At 42.7% G+C, this 17,989-nt stretch overlaps 1 protein-coding gene across 1 annotated transcript; it reads right to left on the bottom strand.

Moving 5' to 3' along the window:
* Window positions 1-3,418: 3,418 nt before the first annotated feature.
* PTGER4 (prostaglandin E receptor 4) lies at window positions 3,419-17,219 on the bottom strand. Its single transcript, XM_023216466.2, has 3 exons — window positions 16,657-17,219; window positions 15,280-16,195; window positions 3,419-5,382 (listed from the first exon to the last, which is right to left on the bottom strand). Exons 2-3 carry the CDS (start codon window positions 16,150-16,152, stop codon window positions 4,783-4,785), a joined length of 1,473 nt encoding a protein of 490 aa, XP_023072234.1. The 5' UTR covers window positions 16,153-16,195; window positions 16,657-17,219; the 3' UTR covers window positions 3,419-4,782.
* Between the last annotated feature and the right edge of the window lie 770 nt (window positions 17,220-17,989).

Here is a 17,989-nt window from a genome sequence, read left to right as displayed (position 1 = left end):
TTCTTTCTTTCTTTCTTTCTTTCTTTCTTTCTTTCTTTCTTTCTTTCCTTCCTTCCTTCCTTCCTTCCTTCCTTCCTTCCTTCCTTCCTTCCTTCCTTCCTTCCTTCCTTCCTTCCTTCCTTCCTTTCTTTCTTTCTTTCTTTCTTTCTTTCTTTCTTTCTGTCTTTCTTTCTGTCTTTCTTTCCTTTCTTTCCACCCTGGGGACATCGGAGAGCCTTCCCTCCTGCCTCAGTCTCGTTTCACTGTGCTCTTGGCCTATTGCAGAGCTGTTGCGTTGGATTCTTGTTCATTGTTCTTGGAATTCTTTTTGCTCTTCCTTTTTATTAAATCCTGTTTCACCCTTCTCAAGAAAGAGAAATACTTACCTAATTATTCAGATTTTAGTGTGTAGAGTTGCTGTGGTTAAAAGTTCTTAGGAAAAAGTTATGACTGGTGTTCTCTTCTGCCCTTGTCTACCATGGTGGGAAATGGGGTGGATGGCCTGGCAAGGTAAAGGGAATGGATAAATGATTGAATGGTAGAGATGTTGATAGAAGGACCAAAGGCCTAGCTATCTTTCTCTCTTCCTTTCTGCCAAGGTACTTCCAGTTTGGGGTTAAAGCACCAGCTGTAGCCCAGAGAAACCCCACAGTAAGCAATGGGACCAAATGCTCTCTCTTGTTGTAAGTGTCTTGTTTTTTTCTGGTTCAATTTTTCATGTGTCTGGATGACAATCTTGAGATCATAATTGCAGCATCTTAGATTCAGGCTTGGATGTAATGGGGGAAGGGCATGAGGTGGGCCAGTATTGGAAGAAAGCAAACATGGTTTGTTCTGAGACTAGTACAAGTAGTTTAGGAAAAATGAATATTTGTGTAATGGAAATTTTTCTGCATTAACATTTGAGGCCATGTGGATAGCTAACAGTAAATATTACTGTGCCTTGATTTTTCCATGTCCCTTTTGTATTTATTGCCGCTAAGAGAAAACTTGTGGAGAGGACTAGCTATGATTTGGGAAAGAACTCTTGAATTCTGTGGTCCCTTGGTCAAAGTACCATTTTATTTTTTATTTTATCATTTTATTTGAGATTCGGGGGGTATGTGTGTTTGTTTGTTAAATGGGTATATTGCATACTGGTGGGATTGGGCTTCTAGTGTACCCAATACCCAAATAGTGAACATAATACCCAGTAGGTTATTCTTCAACCCTTGCTCTCCCCCACCTCCCCACTTTTGGAGTCCCCAGCATCTATTAGTTCCATCTTTATGACCATGTGTACCCATTGTATAGCTCTCATTTATAAGTGAGAACATGCAGTATTTGCTCTTCTGTTTCTGAGTTAGTTCACTTAGGACGATGGTCTTCACCTTCATTCCTGTTGGTTCAAAGGACATGGACATGATTTCTTTCTTTTTTATGACTGTACAAAGTACCATTTTTTTCTTTTTTTCAGACGGAGTCTCATTCCTTCGCCCAGGCTGGAGTGCAGAGGCCAATACTGGCTCAAGTGATTCTAGGTTCAAGTGATTCTCCTGCCTCAGCCTCCTGAGTAGTTGGGTGCATGCCACCATGCCTGATTAATTTTTGTATTTTTTTTTTTTTTTTTTTTTTGAGACAGAGTCTCACTGTATCGCCCAGGATAGAGTGTGGTTGTGCAGTCTTGGCTCACTGCAACCCCCGCCTCCGGGGTTTAAGCGATTCTCTTGCCTCAGCCTCCCAGGTTGCTGGACTACAGGCGCCCACCATCATGCCTGGCTAATTTTTATATTTTTAGTGGAGATGGGGTTTCATTATGTTGGCCAGGCTGGTCTTGAACTCCTGACCTCGTGATCTGCCTGCCTCAGCCTCCCAAAGTGCTGGGATTACAGGCGTGAGCCACCACGCTCAGCCGATTTTTGTATTTTTAATAGAGACAGAGTTTCACCATGTTGGCCATCCTGGTCTTGAACTCTTGACCTCAAGTGATCCACTTGCCTTGGCCTCCCAAAGTGTTGGGATTACAGGTGTGAGCCCCTGCACCTGGCCTAAAGTACCATTTTAATAGTCCTGCAAGTCTATCTTTTCTAACACACTTCATTTAATCGGTTATATTGTCTCAAAGATTACAATATGGTGTTAAAATTGCCTTCTTGTCTGTTATATCCTTTTGAGATGTTAGGACTTAATAGTAGCCAATTAAACAATCAGAACTTTCCTGTGTAGAAAATTTGAAGTTCTCTAAATGGTCTAGAACAAGTGTCCCATAGCAAGAAGCAAAAAATAATCTTTGCATTGCATAGCTGTTAAATTTTATAAATAAATATGGAATAGATGACGGAGCAGTGCCGAAATTCATTTTTCTTGGTTGCTAGTTTAAGAATAAATCAGGCTCAACAATGAAAAAGACACTTGCCCCCCAAAAATCATTTGTTGAAGCCCTAACCCCCATTGTGACTGTATTTGGAGAGAGGGCCTTTAAGGGACGAATTAAGGTTAAATGAGGTCATAAGGGTGGGGCCCTAATCCAGTATGACTGGTGTCCTTATAAGGAAAGAGGCATCAGGGATGTGCTCACCTGGAGAAAAGGCTATCTGAGGACACAGAAAAAAGGGAGCCATCTGCAAGCCAAGGAGAGGGGGCTCAAGAGAAACCAACTCTGCTGACACCCTGTTCTTGGACTTCCACCCTCCACAACTGTGAGAAAATAAGTTTCTGTTGTGTAAGCCACCCATCTATAGTATTTTTTGGCAGCCTTAGCTGACTAATGCAGATACATAACTCACTCAAAAAATGAACAAAATTTGCATTTAAAAACGTAAAAATGTCCGGACATGGTGGCTCATGCCTGCAATCCTAGCATTTTGGGAGGCTGAGGTGGGCAGGCTGCTGGAAGCCAGGAGTTTGAGACCAATCATGGCCAACATGGCATGACATGTCTCTCCTAAAAATACAAAATTTAGCTGGGCATGGTGGTGCACGCCTGTAATCCCAGCTAGTCAAGAGGCTGAGGCATGAGAATTTCTTGAACCCGGGAGATGGAGGTTGCAGTGAGCTGAGATTGTGCCAATGCACTCCAGTCTGGGTGACAGAGCAAGACTCTGTCTCAAAAATAAATAAATAAATAAATAAATAAATAAATAAATAAATAAATAATAAAAATGGCAGTTAAAAAAGTTGCAAAATGTAAAATATGCTAATTTTAGTAATAATTATTTGAGTCCTTTATATGTCGCAAGCTAGGCATAATACTGTCTCAATCCATCACCCATACAAACTGGAGGCTTTGAGTAAAGTGTCATTCTCTACTAAGTGTATCCAAGGCTTTGTACTTTTCTTGCAACATTTCTTTAAAATTATTTCCCAATAAATTTAAAAAAAATATATAAAACGATATAGATGATGACCTGAAACAACAAACCCCCACCCCACAAGTTTTCCCAAACTGAGGATATGCAACTCAGATTGAATGTGTATATTTATTATGATCTCCAAAATAATTTCACTTGGTACAACTGCTTCTTAAAATCATATCAATATCAGGCTCAGAATTTAATTACAACCAAGCAATTCACAAAAACACTTTGAGCAACAAAACATGCTTAATATTTCTTTGAGAAAGATCCTTCAAATATGTGTACAGCATCACTGGGAGTTACACAAAACTGTTACAAGGTGACCATTAAGTGCCCCAAATCTGCACTTCTGATATATATGAATGGCTAATGTAACCACATTTGGGAATCTTTACATCTCAAAATAAAGCTCTTTCTGATGCAACTTGCCATCCTTTAAAATTTTAAAGGATATTCTTGGTAATTCCTTAGGAAAGTAAAACTACACACACTTTCAGAGAAACAATAAGCTGCTTAGATTTTTAAATTTTTTAATATTATACACTTTAATTATGGGTTATTTATTAAAGACTTTAAAAAATGTATGTTATGTTTTAAAAAGTACCAATTAGTGAGGGAAAAAGTTGAAAACATTTACCAGCATGTTAGGTTCTCCTGAAATCACAGTTTTCTGGATAAATAAATGTAATATCACTAAACAATTTTCACTGTGTATTTTATACATAGCCTGGAAAGAATAACATTTTGGACTATAATTTTCACATCTTAAATAGTATTTTTTTCTTTATCCTTTTGATAATACTAAACTCTTTCTCCTAAAAATTTATATCTATTTTATAGATATCAATCTTACTATGAATTTTCAACTTTGACTAGAACTTGTTTATGAAAAATATCTAACATCTGCAACTTCAGCTGGTTATACTGGAAGGAGAGGGCTTGCGATAATTTTATTATACCTTGTATTAACAATAAACCTTCTCACAGAGAAGAAAATACTTTAAATACGTTAAATCATATGTACAACAATAAAAATTCACATTTCATGCTTTAGTGAGACACTTGAATCATCCATAAGGCAGTCCTCATAGTTTACTGGAATAGAGCCTTTCTAATATCTAGGCCTCTGCTGTGTGCCAAACACCACGAAGCTCTGGATATTAGGAAAGCAGCCAAACTTCTGCCATCCTCCTATCCAGTAGAAAAACTGAGGGTAGGTCTTCCCAGCCATCAAGTTGTGACCACAATCCTCTGTCATAGTAGGGTATTAACTGACGTGCTGCAGGCCTCAGGACCCATGTGAGTCAACTTGATTGTTTGCAAAGTGCTCAAAAGCCAGGATGTTCTCTAATGTGAGTTGTAGGATGATGATAGCCCTTCTGAGCACAGCTAAATGTGACATGTATGTGTCTATTGCACAGGATTTTATAAGGGTCCAGAAACAGTACTGTATTTCTTTCCTTACCTATTATATACATTTTTCTGATAAGTTCAGTGTTTCACTGGGAAATGTGACTTGCAGGGAGCTCCCCTTAGGGGCAGGCCCAGCCCTGCCGCTCTCACCAACCTCATCCACCAGTAAGACACTCTCTGAGTCCTGACCCTGTGAAGAGTCTGAGGTCTCTGATATTCTCAAAGTCCTCAGCGAGGTGGTGTCTTTCTGGGTCAGGCCCATGCCAGGAACACCTGGAAGCAAATTCCTGCCTCCAAGGCCATTTTCACTGAGGTCTGGCAGTGAGAGGTCTGGCAGGAGGGTCTGAGATGTACTGCTGATCTCCTTCAGCTCCCGGGAGAGGAAGGAGCGAGAGTGGCCTGACATGGCAGAAGATGTCCTTCGACTGTCTGAGCAGTGCTGTCCGGAGCGCTCTCTGCGGGATCCGCCAATGCGACAGAAGAGGCATTTGATCTTCTCTATTGCTTTACTGAGCACTGTCTTTCTCAGGAGGATATATATCCAGGGGTCTAGGATGGGGTTCACAGAAGCAATTCGGATGGCCTGCAAATCTGGATTTTTACTGACTTCTCGCTCCAAACTTGGCTGATATAACTGGTTGACGAATACTCGCACCTGCATAAGTGAGATCCGCACATTTAGATTTCACCATTCATCAATTGGGAAAACATATAAATGCTATGTCTACCTTGGCAATATTAAGAACCTGCCTTCATTTCTCAAGTTCCAGGAAAAGAGGAAGCTACATAACAAGCCTCAGAAAAACCAGTCATGGGCTGGGTATGGTGGCTCACGCCTGTAATCCCAGCACTTTGGGAGGCCGAGGCGGGTGAATCACTTGAGGTCAGCAGTTCCAGACCAACTTTTCCAACATGGCGAAACCCCATCTCTACTAAAAATACAAACATTAGGCTGGGTGCGGTGGCTTGCGCCTGTAATCCCAGCATTTTGGTAGGCTGAGGTGGGCGGATCACAAGGTCAAGAGATTGAGACCATCCTGGCCAACATGGTGAAACTCCATCTCTACTAAAACCACAAAATTTAGCTGGGTATGGTGGCATGTGCCTGTAGTCCCAGCTACTCGGGAGGCTGAGGCAGGAGAATCGTTTGAACCCAGGAGGTGGAGGTTGTAGTGAGCTGAGATCACGCCACTGCACTCCAGCCTGGCGACGGAGCGAGACTCCATCTCAAAACAACAAAAACAAACAAAAATTAGCCAGGTGTGGTGGCACATGCCTATAATCCCAGCTACTCAGGAGGCTGAGGCAGGAGAATGGCTTGAACCCGGGGGGGGGGGGGGCGGGCAGTGGTTGCAGTGAGCTGAGATGGTGCCACTGCACTCCAGCCAAGGCCACAGATCTAGAATCTGTTTCAAAAAAAAAAAAGAAAAAGAAAAAGAAAAAGAAAAACCAGTCACTGCAAAAATGCAATTACATGTTCTGAGTTAGTATGGCTTTAATATTTTTGTAACTATCTTATGATTATCTTCCCTAGAGCAAAGACAGTATACAAAAATGCAATGTGAGTGCAGGTCACATATGTATAAAGTGTTCTTGAGAAACACTTTATTAACTTCATTTCTGTGAGTGCTTTTAAGTTTTTGTAACTCTAATGAAGTAACTTTTTTCTCCCCCAAAGCTACTGATTTCTCTTATTCCAGCTGTCATTTTACATAATTTAAAGGGAACTCATTTTATAAGTCAATTAACCATCTAATCATCAGAATAAGGCCAGATTCTTTTATTTTAGTCTAGAAAGAATATGCTGAACAGTTTTACACCACCAGCAGGATCTCCTGTCACCCAGAATGACCACAGAATAGTTTTTATTTTCTCTATGACTCTGTTCCCCAGTTATAGTAATCACGATGGATGAGTAGGAATTTGCTAAATTTAGAAGGAAGGACATCACATTTCAAATAGAGGTAGCTCCATGTGCAAAGTCATGGAAGAATGAAATGATATGTCAACATCTGGGAACTTCAAATGATTCAGCGAATGGAGCATGAATTTATGTAAACTTACATGATCATTTTATTCCTTAGAGGAAAATGCATTTGTTAAATGTACATGTATGTATTTTTTTGAGACCAGGTCTCACTTTGTCGCCCAGGCTGGAGTGCAGTGGTATAATCATTGCTCACTGCAGCCTTGAGCTCCTAGGCTCCAGCAATCCTCCTGCCATAGCCTCCTGAGTAGCCAGGACTGACAGGTGTGTGCCACCATGCCTGGCTAACTTACTATTTTTGTGGAGATGAGGTCTTTCTATGTTGCCCAGGCTAGTCTCGAACTCTTGAGCTCAAGTGATCTGCCTGCCGCAGTCTCCCAAAGTGCTAAGATTACAGGAGTGAGCCACCATGCTCAGCCTCGAATTCACTCTTAAAGTATTATGATTTTTTTTTTTTGCCTAGATATTACTTCTAATTCCACTGGGATAATTTATATAAAAATCTCATCTGCAATTCATATAGAAATAGTAGGAGTAATTCACATAGAAATAGTAGTATAGAAATAAAAATAATTGCCATCTATCTTTAGTAATTATTTACTAATTATTTCTTGCCTTTAGTAATTATTTTAGGTTAGGGAGAAGAGGTTGAGTCTCACAGTCAAGGAAGATACATAAAAACCATAAAAAGGAGCAAGAAGAACTCACAAAAGCATAGCTGGAGCCATTTAACTAGGGGCAAATATCTCTAACAAGACTTGAGGACATTGCTGCCTTACTATATACAGCATAACAATGAATGACTCATGGTGTATGAATCACCTGGAACAGGGATAGTTTAGTTGAGGCTGGTGTCAGTTCACAATGGAAAAGGCGATTCATTGACCATTTGCATGTGTTCTTTTGGCACTTACTAGATTTGGGTCGGGATATTTCAGAAAGATTTTCAACAATTTGGATAAAAGAAGGAAGTTTAAAATATTTGAAGAAATGCATTTCATGAACCTGCAAAATTAAACTTATATTAAATTTATTCCAGAACGATACTGGATCAGTAAGGTAGAACTGCATTTCTATTTCTTCCTTAACTGGAATTTAGATCTTAATTAGCTATAGGTCTCTGATCCTCTATCAAAAGATTTTTGTTCATTTCATTTGTTGTTGTTTTGTTTTGAGAACTTACACTCATTGCAAAATCTGACCTAAACTTATTTTGGCAGCAAAAACTGAACTGAACAGACTGTGAAGCCATTTAGTTCAATTTATTCCACTTAGAGTGAATATTCTATGTTCTGGTCCAGGAGTACTGTTCCAATTCTGATGAGGATATTACATATTTTGCAATATATTATTGATTACTTCTCTAAAAGCCAAGAAATTCTAAATTCTGAAACTCATCTGCCCCTAAATATTTTGGATATGGGATTATGGGCCTGTAAATCTCAGAGAATAAAACAGTCAAAGCCTCTAACCAAGATGAAATTAATATCTTGATATTTGGAAGACAGCTAAATCAAGAATGAACTGGAATGAACATCAGTATGTAATATCACCTCTTAAAATACTTTTAGAAACTACGCTGGGATAAATGATAGTTACAAGGCAAAGCATACTTGATTAAAAAAAAAATCTTTACTAGTAGTAAAATAAAAATAATAAAATAAAAAAAATAAATATTTTACTAGTTAAATAAAGCATCTTGGTTTCTTCCTTCCATAAGCTTTGTGGTCTTCAGCTATGTCTGGAAACTCAGCAGTTCCCTCAACTGTACAGGCCTTTTCTCAGATGAGGTATTTGTTACCGAGACCCAGAGCTTTTGAGGAACTTAGGATGTCCCCCGCCCTGTTGGTGGCAATCTGGTCTGGACCTCCATGTTGCCTTTTCTGTTCTACCAGTCTGGCTTTCTGTTTAATCATTATTTCCTGACAATGGAGTTATTGGTAAAAAGCATGAGGTCTACATTTTATTCACATCACGTACTATGTTCCTAAGGGTAGAAGAAATGATGGATTTAAATCTGTTAGTATCAAGTCCTGTGTGTGGTCTCTGGAAAAGACCTACGGCCGGGTTTATGCGAACTTGAGCCTTCAAGCCTCCAGGTGGCAGTGTTGCTCCACTCGAGAGTTTCTGACCCTCCCTCCCTAATAAGCACTGTGTAAAGCCATTTCCGAGACTGGCAGAACAGAATTTTGGTTAAGTCTAAACCTGACGTTTCTGAGATTTTTGACACTGAAAATGTTTCATTGCTGGTTGCTTCTCCTGCGACAACCTCAAAGGAAACATAGCTACTACTGAAAGGAAGAAAATTTTTGAACACTTAAAATGGAATTTGTAGCCAAAGAAGTACATTAGGAGTTAGCATTTTAAAATTTCTGTGGCCTTTTAGAAAGGTCGGAATGTTGTAAAACAATAATAGGTTGTCATAATCAAAGGTGATGAGAAACAAGGAAAGAATCATTTCTGTGCCTCATCTCATCCACAGCAGCAATGGATTTTGACTAGTATAGGAGGGAATGAAAGGAGGCTATATTAAAAGTATATTAAAATTATAGAAATGGGGGAGGAAAAGTTTACAATTAGTCCAGGTCACTGAACCTGGTCATTCAATGTCTTTTCAATAAAGGGGAATTCACAGGGTAGCAAAAGTATGAGTTTAAAGAGCAAAAGTTCAAATTCGGGTAAAAACATCCTCAAAAGGTGGTCAAATTGAAAAGAATCAATATGAGTTTTACTTTGCAACATATCTCAATTGAGACTTACTTCAAGTAGGGAAAGAAAAAAGACAAAACAAACAAAAACTCCACGCATCTTGCAATGTTTGAAAACATATAGCAACCTCTGCTTCACTTTAAATGGGCTACTTGACTTGCTGTTTCCAAGAGGGCAGGGACGACTGCAGTTGAGATGGGAACATCTGGAGTAGTGCTTCAATGTCTTGTGAGCAGGTGAAAGCACTTTTTGGAATTCTTGTCTAACAGGCCCTATATGTTACACGACTAAACAAGTTCAGGCAGTTTTCAGTGTTGGAAGAGTGTATTGCTGATAAAACTCAACCTCTGAGTCAGGAGGGAAAAAATCATTTAAAAAACTCACTGTATACAGCTGGGGGCGATGGCTCACACCTGTAATCCCAGCACTTTGGGAGGCCGACGCAGGCGGATCACCTGACATCGGGAGTTTGAGACCAGCCTGACCAACATGGAGAAACCCTGTCTCTACTAAAAATACAAAATTAGCTGAGCGTGGTGGTGCATGCCTGTAATCCCAGCTACTTGGAAGGCTGAGGCAGGAGAATCGCTTGAACCCGGGAGGCGGAGGTTGTGGTGAGCTGAGATTGTGCCATTGCATGCCAGCCTGGGCAACAAGAGGGAAACTCCGTCTCAAAACAAAAACAAAAACAAAAAAAACTCACTGAATACTAATGACATATCTCCTTTCTTCCAATTTTAAGTCTTTTTCTTAGTAGCTGCTGATGCGTACATGTGGTTTGTTGTTAATATTGGCATATTACAGTATTCTAAATTATTTTATTTTAGAAAGAGTCTCATTCTGTCACCCAGGCTGGAGTGCTGTGATACAAACATGGTCATTGCAGCCTCAACCTCCTGGACTCAAGCAATCCTCTAGCCTCAACCTTCCAAGTAGCTGGGAAAACAGGCACATGCCAACACACCAAGCTACATTTTAAAAATTATGTTATTCACACCTTTTTAGGATGATTAGAGATTAGGGTTCAGGAGCAGTGGAACATAACTTGGAGAAAATGCAATCAGTTCAGAAGAAGATGTGGTGACAAGAAAGCTGTAAGGAGGCTATATGCTATAGAGATAGATGCCCTAGCTTTGGAAGCAAACAAGCCTCTGTTCAAATCCTGGCTCCACTCCTTATAACATATGTACAAATGATCAAAGTGCTTAGCACAGCGCCTATCGTAGAACAGATATGTTGGCTCTCATTACGTTTTTTGAACCCATATGTGGAAGCTTGCCCAGTGTGGAATATATCAATAATTTGAAAACTGTAGCTTAGAGGTAGCTTTGGGATATAGTTAATAATATGGTATCAAAAACATGTACTTCCTACTTAATAATCTGTTTGCAGGGAATGTTGAAGAAAGAATGTTGAACTCTTGATTAGACAGATTTAGTAATCGACTGTCAAAACAGTAGTAATGCTTTCCAATAAGTGACAAGATCTGTAGCTGGATTTGAATGTGTGTGCTACTTGTTCTGTTCCAAGCACATAAAAGGAATTATCTGTATGTGCTCAGTTATCCCACTGCCTTGTGAAGAGTCCAAGATTGACACAGCTGTTACTAGAAGTTCTTATCACTTTCTTTTTTTCAAGTAAAGAATAGTGGAAAGAATTCTTGACTGGGTGGTGTGTAGGAGAGCTTGGTTCTTGTTCCTTCTAGGCCACTAACTGGCCATTTGTAGAAGGCAAGTTGAATCTCTACAGGCTTTATAGGTCAACATCTACACTGAATGTTTCTTCTTTATTTTGTTTTGTTTTGTTTTTTAAAGCTCTCACATTGAATATTCTAATAGGAGACTACAAGAATCACTTCAGTGCTGAGAAAAAAAAAAAAACTTGTTAGGAGATATTCAATACAAACAAATTGACAGGTCAGCAAAGCATGGTGAAATGAGCATTAGATGAGGACTCACCTATAGCTACCCTGTAAGTTGCAGAATGATATAAATTCTTCATTTGCAGCTGGGAAAACTGAGGTGTAGAGAGAGTGAAAATACTGGTCAGCCCTACTTTCTCCTTAGGGCTTTTCAAGATTCAAATGAAATGCCAGATGTGGAAATAACTTACTTTTATGTAACTCAATAATCTTCAGGTTACTACTACTGGGTCTACAATTTCATGTTATGACTTAAAACCTGCTTCTGGGCATCGCAATTTTTTAAACTTAGCCAAATTTATTTGAACAAATCTAGTCTTTTAGATTCTGTTGTAGTCATACCCAAATGTATGGCATTTCTGTTGTATGTATAGATGTGCTTCACACTCATCTGACATCCCATCAGTTGTTTTATGACTCCACTTCCAGTTTGCCTAGGGTAAACAAAAGTATATCTATTTACAAAGTTTTCATCTGTCCTTATAAACTTTTGCTGATCAAATGCTGGTGAAAGCTTTATAGAGACGACTAGTTTACAGTAAGGAACCAAATAAACACTCACAGGAAATATTTTCCTAAGGATCTAAGTTTTACTTCACCAAGGCAGAAGATTAATCAAATTAGCCATTCTGCCCCTGGCTGAGATAAATATTTGTTACTTCAGAGTTAAAAAATAGAAGAAACAAGTAAGCAATAAATACAGTTTTGGGTTGCTTGTGTATGGGGGGAAATGCCCTTCCAAACCCTATAGTAACTGTTTAGCCCTGAGGCAAAATATTTGATTATAATAATCATCTTAATATTCATTAGTAACTGAAAAATTAGGCACTAGAAATTCATCTAGCTACAGCATTTAGCACCAGGACCTTAAGGGGCTGTCTTGCTTGCATATTTCTAAAGAATTTCTCACTTCTCATTTTGGAAGTGAGAACTTCCAAAATATTCCTATATTTAAAGAACCCCTGAGACTGGTTATACATAGAAGAAAGGACAAAATGACAAGAACCACCTACCCATTACATCTTATCATGTGATGTTCCTTGTAGATCATACTGACACCTTCTCTGATCATTAATTATGACCCAGTTCAAAGAATTCTGAAGGTTCAGCACAGTTCCTTATATCCACAACTAATTTCCCAACCTTTCTCAAATTTCCACTCCAATCTTAGCTGTATTTATGAAACATGTATATTTTGGATAGCAAATTAAATTTTATTTTTTATACTAAACTCAATATCAACCCCCCTCTAAGAGCTGTAGTTCTTTCTTCCCTGGTGTCCAAGAGGCAAAACCTTGGCTGCTTTTCAGTGGCTGCTTGTTTTCCTTATGTATTATATCAAGTTTTCTGAAATTCCAAGTAAGCTATATTTGCTTTGTTAGCCTTTCCAAAGCATTTAAAATGATTCCAACGCTTTGATTTTCCTTAAATGGGATTAGCAACCACTTGATTGGATAAAATTAGATGCTTCATTAGTTTCTTTGGAACTGAAGATAGGCTCATCTGCTTTCAATATCAGAGAGTTCTGACCTTTAATCTTAATTTACAATATGAATATGAAAACATGAAAAAAGAAAGTTGTAAAAGGAAGCCAAGGAAAACTGTATTTGCAGAAGGGTTTTTGATTATTTCAGTAATTGCTGAATTGCTGGGGGGTAGTATAATGAACCCATCATTTATCACTGATTTATAAACTGATTCTGAAATTAGATTTTAGTACCCAAAACTAAGGGTGACAAACTGATGCCACTGCTATTTGTAGGATTCCTTATTTCTCACAAAGCTACATAAATACTTGACTAATGGTATTACTTCTTAATTGAGCTAGTTTCAATTTTCAGGTTAAGATGACTTAAAATTTACAGCATGTTACTAACATTATACAGGTGGACAGTATTTCTTGTTAGTTAAAATGTGGTTAATCTGCAAACCACAAATACAGCTCCTATAATTTCTTGCCTCTAGGTCCTCAAATAATTTCAAGGCTTTGTGTAAGGGCCCTGAATCTTAGGTCCAGGTCTACCACTTCAGCTCACAAGGTGAATTAAGCCTTGCATGTCTCTCTAGATGTTAGAAGAAAATAATTCATCCGTGGCTGTGCAGAAATCCATGGCTTTACAGGCTTACTTCCAACCAAAACGCATATAAAGTATGCGCATGTTGCTAACCTTCTAGCTCTAATTCCTCTGTCCCTTTAAGTGGATGTTCTGAAAATAACAACCATTGAGTTTGTCATTTACTGTTCTGTAAAACAGAAGGCAGAGGCCCAGGAACAGGGGCCCCATCAGGAGCAGAGTTGTTTTTGTCCAAAATCTCACTTTATTCTAGGTTGCCATTACAGACAGTAAAATGTATTTATGTGGCTCAAGTGTGACTTAACTCTGTAAATTATATTGGGTCCTGGAATGGCTTAAAGGCTCTTATGGCCAATTATATTTATTACTGTTTATACAAATTGGTAAGAAGCTACTGTATTCTGGCTCTCAGCCCCCTCTAAGTTCCTTCCATTTACAGTTACTTTTATGAGAGATATAATATTTCTACACCAAAGATCCCTGGACAGTATTAATAAGGAAAAGGAAGGAATAATAGCCCATTACGTTTTATTTTCTCCTGTTCCCAATAAGCATAAGAAAAAGCAGTTATCTCTTTTTGAGTTGGTAGTTTAGAATTTCCAGGAATGCGGGGTTTTGGAAGATGGAAGAACTCATAACTAGTTGCTTTCAAGAGAAACTCTAGATAAAGTATTGCATTCTTCTGCCCATCTGCTTCTGGTGCGTTCCATTTTAGTCAGAGGCAAAGTAGAGAACTGGGTAGGGTTTGAGCCTTTCTGTTTATCATATTTTAAAAGTTAATCCAAAGGCAATTCTTAAAAGATGAACTAAAAATGAAGTGTACCAAAACTCCAACCCACGCTTTACAAAGGCCAAAATGAGAAATGTTCTAGGAGGGAGACGTGATGTAATAACACATGAGCTGGGTCTGGCCTCAGTCAGCCTAAGGTCCATTACAAGCTGTAGAGCTTTGGCTTGAAGAAATGAAGACAGCCATCTCTAAACCTCGGTTTCTCTAAAATGGTACGGTTTCTTGCACAGTTGTAGAGAATTCAAATCCCATACCCCATGTATACCAGCTTTTCCGTAATTAGTCACCCTGAGAAACTTTGCTCTCCTGGCCTACACAGAATGAAAGAAATGAGTCTGGACCCTGCCCTGTGTATGAATTAGAATTTGTGTGCTTTAAGCTGCCCTCCCAGGGCACACCATGGTAGAGCAGGGAGCCTAGCTTGACTGTGTAGATTTGGCTGGATTATTTTAAGCGTATCATTCACTCCCTCAGTGAAGTGAGGGAGTTAGACTAAAACACCTCTTGATATCTCTTCTAGCTTTAAAATTCTACGCAATCCACGGGGGAAAAAGTAAAAAAAAAAAAAAAAAAAAAAAAAAAAAAACACTTGAATAAATCAAAACACCAAAAACCCCACTTTCCTTAGAAATGGTTTACAACGAACAGATCACCATCCCTGACGTTTCAGGTTCTGCAGTTCACAGTTCACAGTACGGAGGAGTGGGCTAAGTTACACTAGAGCAGGTTCCCCTCCACATCTAACAGAGGGAGTGGGGTGGGGGGTTCTTGGAAGACTCGGCCAATGTCAGGCAGCAAGGAGTAAGCGCTGTCCCGGTAGAGGAAAAAACCCAGGCTTTCGGGAACATAAACTGGGGGATGTAGGGGCAAAGCACCTGCTAAATCTCGTTAGGACTGGGACTTCAAAGAGGGTTGGGTCCGCTCTGAGAAACAGTGTGGGAATCCCAGCCCCGACCTAAAGGAGACACGTTCACTGCCAAAGACTGAGAGGGAAAGCTGGGAGCGGGGAACGGAGGAGGGAGGTGGATGCGAGAAAAGGGCCGGGTGGGGCCCCAGCACTGGTCACTCACCACGAGCGGGATGGAGCAGATGAGCACCACCAGGGAGGTGGCAATGAGTAAGATGACCATCTGGATCTCGGCGCCCGCGATGCGGCGGAAACTCCGGCGGCGGCGAAAGTCGCTGAGGCGCGGCAAGCCTGGGGAGGCGGCCGGGTGGCCCCGGGAGGCAACCGAGGTCACAGCGGTCGCGGCCGGATGGTGCTGCTCGGTGCCCAGCGAGGTGCGGCGCATGAACTGTCGGTGCATGCGGAGCAGCGCGCCGCACACAAGCACGTTGCAGAGGACGGTGGCGAGAATGAGGAAGGAGCTGAAGCCCGCGTACATGTAGGAGTAGGCAGCGTGCGCCGTCACGTTGGTGGTCCAGTCGATGAAGCACCAGGTGTCTGGGTACTGCAGCCGCGAGCTACCGAGGCCCATGTTGGGCAGCGCGCAGAAGAGCACGTTGGAAGCATAGACTGCAAAGAGCGTGAGGCCCGCCAACCGCTTGTCCACGTAGTGGCTGTAGAAATAGGCGTGGTTGATGGCCAGGTAGCGCTCGACACTCATGGCGCAGATGATGCTGAGGCCGGACAGGCTGAAGAAGAGCAGAATGAAGGTGCTGTACTCGCACAGCGGCTGGCCCCCGGGCCACTGGCCCTTCATGTACGTGGCGATGGTTACCGGGCTCACCAGCAAAGTGCCCAACAGGTCGGTGACAGCCAGCCCACATACCAGCGTGTAGAAGGTCGTCTCCTTCTGCTCCTTGCGCGACTTGCACAGCACCACGATGGCCACCAGGTTGCCCACCACCCCGAAGATAAACATCACCGCCGGGATGGTCACCGGGCTGTTCAGCCGGTCGGGGCTCAAGGAGGTGGACGCATTGACCCCGGGAGTGGACATGATAGTGGCTGGCGGTGCGCAGCCTTGGAGTGCAAGGCTGGGTCTGGGGATGGCAGAAGAGAGACAAAGCTGCCGTGAGCGGAAATTACCACTTGTAAGGTGTTAGACCCGCGCCCAAGAAATGAGCCAAGGGGAGCAACTCGATCCTACTTTCTGGACTGTAGCCACTTACCAACTGCGGCCACCAAAATCTCTAGACTCCTGATACGTCCTGCCAGCAGCACACTCTTGCTGACATTAATATTTATAAACTGATTCTCCCATTCCTCTTCCTCCCCCCAACCCAACTCACTCCATTGCCAAGATGAATAAGAGCCATCTCAAGGGAAATGTAGCTCCCTAGTGCTATTCCCGATAGATGCTGAGTCAATGAAATGCTCACTGAAAACAAGTTACAAAAGCAATTTGGAGAGCGCGCTCTTCCCTTCTTGGCTCTCTTCGGCGAGCGCCGCATCTCCGCGTTCGCTACCGGTTGACCCCAACGCCAGCCCAACGCCATCTCACCTGTAGCGGCAGCAGCGGCGGCAGCTTCGCGAGCCCCCAGGGTCAGCTCTCAGATGTCCTGGCCCGCCTCCAACCTGCTTTCACCTTGTCCCGCTCAGTCTGGAAATTGCCAAACCTTCGGCTCCTCAGAGCCGGTCTCAGTGGCTGCCGATTTTTGGACACTGAGGTCAGAATCGCCAGCTTTCAAAAACTTGAGAAACAAGAGGGGCAGCTGGATGGGTCAGGGAAAAATGGTGCTGGATTTCTTGTTCGCTATTTTTTTTCCTTCAAAGACGAGTCCCAGCTTTGCAGTGCCCGCCGGTCTCGTCCGCTGGAGGACAGCGTTCAGGTGTGAGGCCACGCGCGCAGGTGGCGCGGAGCCTCGGTCCCCAGTTCTGGCCGCCCTCCGCCCCAGCCACGGGCAGCACGGGCGGCTACCGGAGTTTGCGGCTGCCGCTGAGGCCGCTCCTGGCTACCTGGGGGCGGCTCGGGGTCCACTCTGCCCGAGGCTCTGGCCTGGGGCTGTTCATCTTCCTCTCGGGCTGCAGGGCTTGGAGCTCCGCTCTCGCCTTTCCACCCTCTGTACAAACTTTTCTCCTCCTCCAAGTTTCTCTGGCGGAGGCGGAGGCAAACCGTGCGCTGCCCGGACGCCCATTGGCCGGATTGGAAGGGGGCGGAGCGCGTCCTCCCTGGGCGCCGCTGGGGAGCCCGGCGGGGGGCGGTGTCCGGGCTGGGGCGGGGCGGGGCGGGGAGGGGCGGGGCTGGGCTGCGCAGGGCGGGGTGGCTACCCTGGTTTTCCCGCCCTCTGAACTGCGGAGTGGGAGCCGGGAGGAGACCCTGGGAAGCCCCGGTGCTTTCCCCGGCTACCGCTTAGCGGCTCCTGAACTCGGCTTCCAGTGGGGCCACCACTGAAAGCAGCGACCCTTTCCGCCTTGCTGCCTGCCACTTGGAGTGGACTATTTCTTGAACCTCCTGCCCGCGGGCCGCAACATCTAGGTCGTGGAAGAGAGGGCAGTTACTTTAGCATTCTACCTAGGGTTGGCCGAGAAAGGAGGAGAAATAGGGTGTCTGTGTGCGCTAGCGCGTGCGCCCCGGGGTTAGACTTGGGTGCGCCCAGCGGACGTGGTAGGTGGGTGGGTGGGTACCAGGTTGGGCGGGGAAGTAACGAAGAATCCATCCTCTCACCATAAAAGGAGTTGGAGTCATTTGGCAGTGACCCGGCTGCGGGCTGCGCTTGGTAGGGCACCCCAGGCGAAAAAGAAAAAAAAAAAAGAAAGAGGAGGAGACAGTGACTGCAGCCTCTCCCGGCGCAGGTGGCAGAACCTTGCCGCTTTCGAGAGTGGAGCCTTGGTGG

The sequence above is a fragment of the Piliocolobus tephrosceles genome, chromosome 4 (genome assembly GCF_002776525.5).
Source record: "Piliocolobus tephrosceles isolate RC106 chromosome 4, ASM277652v3, whole genome shotgun sequence".
NCBI classification, from domain to species: domain Eukaryota; kingdom Metazoa; phylum Chordata; class Mammalia; order Primates; family Cercopithecidae; genus Piliocolobus; species Piliocolobus tephrosceles.
Note: the sequence above shows the minus strand (reverse complement) of the source record. Positions and strands in the feature narration are given on the sequence as shown.

Coding starts and splice junctions, on each gene's coding strand:
- PTGER4 (XM_023216466.2), bottom strand. CDS start 16,152: ATGTCCACTCCCGGGGTCAATGCGTCCACCTCCTTGAGCCCCGACCGG. Junction 5,383..15,279: donor TCTGCTCCATCCCGCTCGTG/GTGAGTGACCAG, acceptor TCACTTATGCAG/GTGCGAGTATTCGTCAACCA.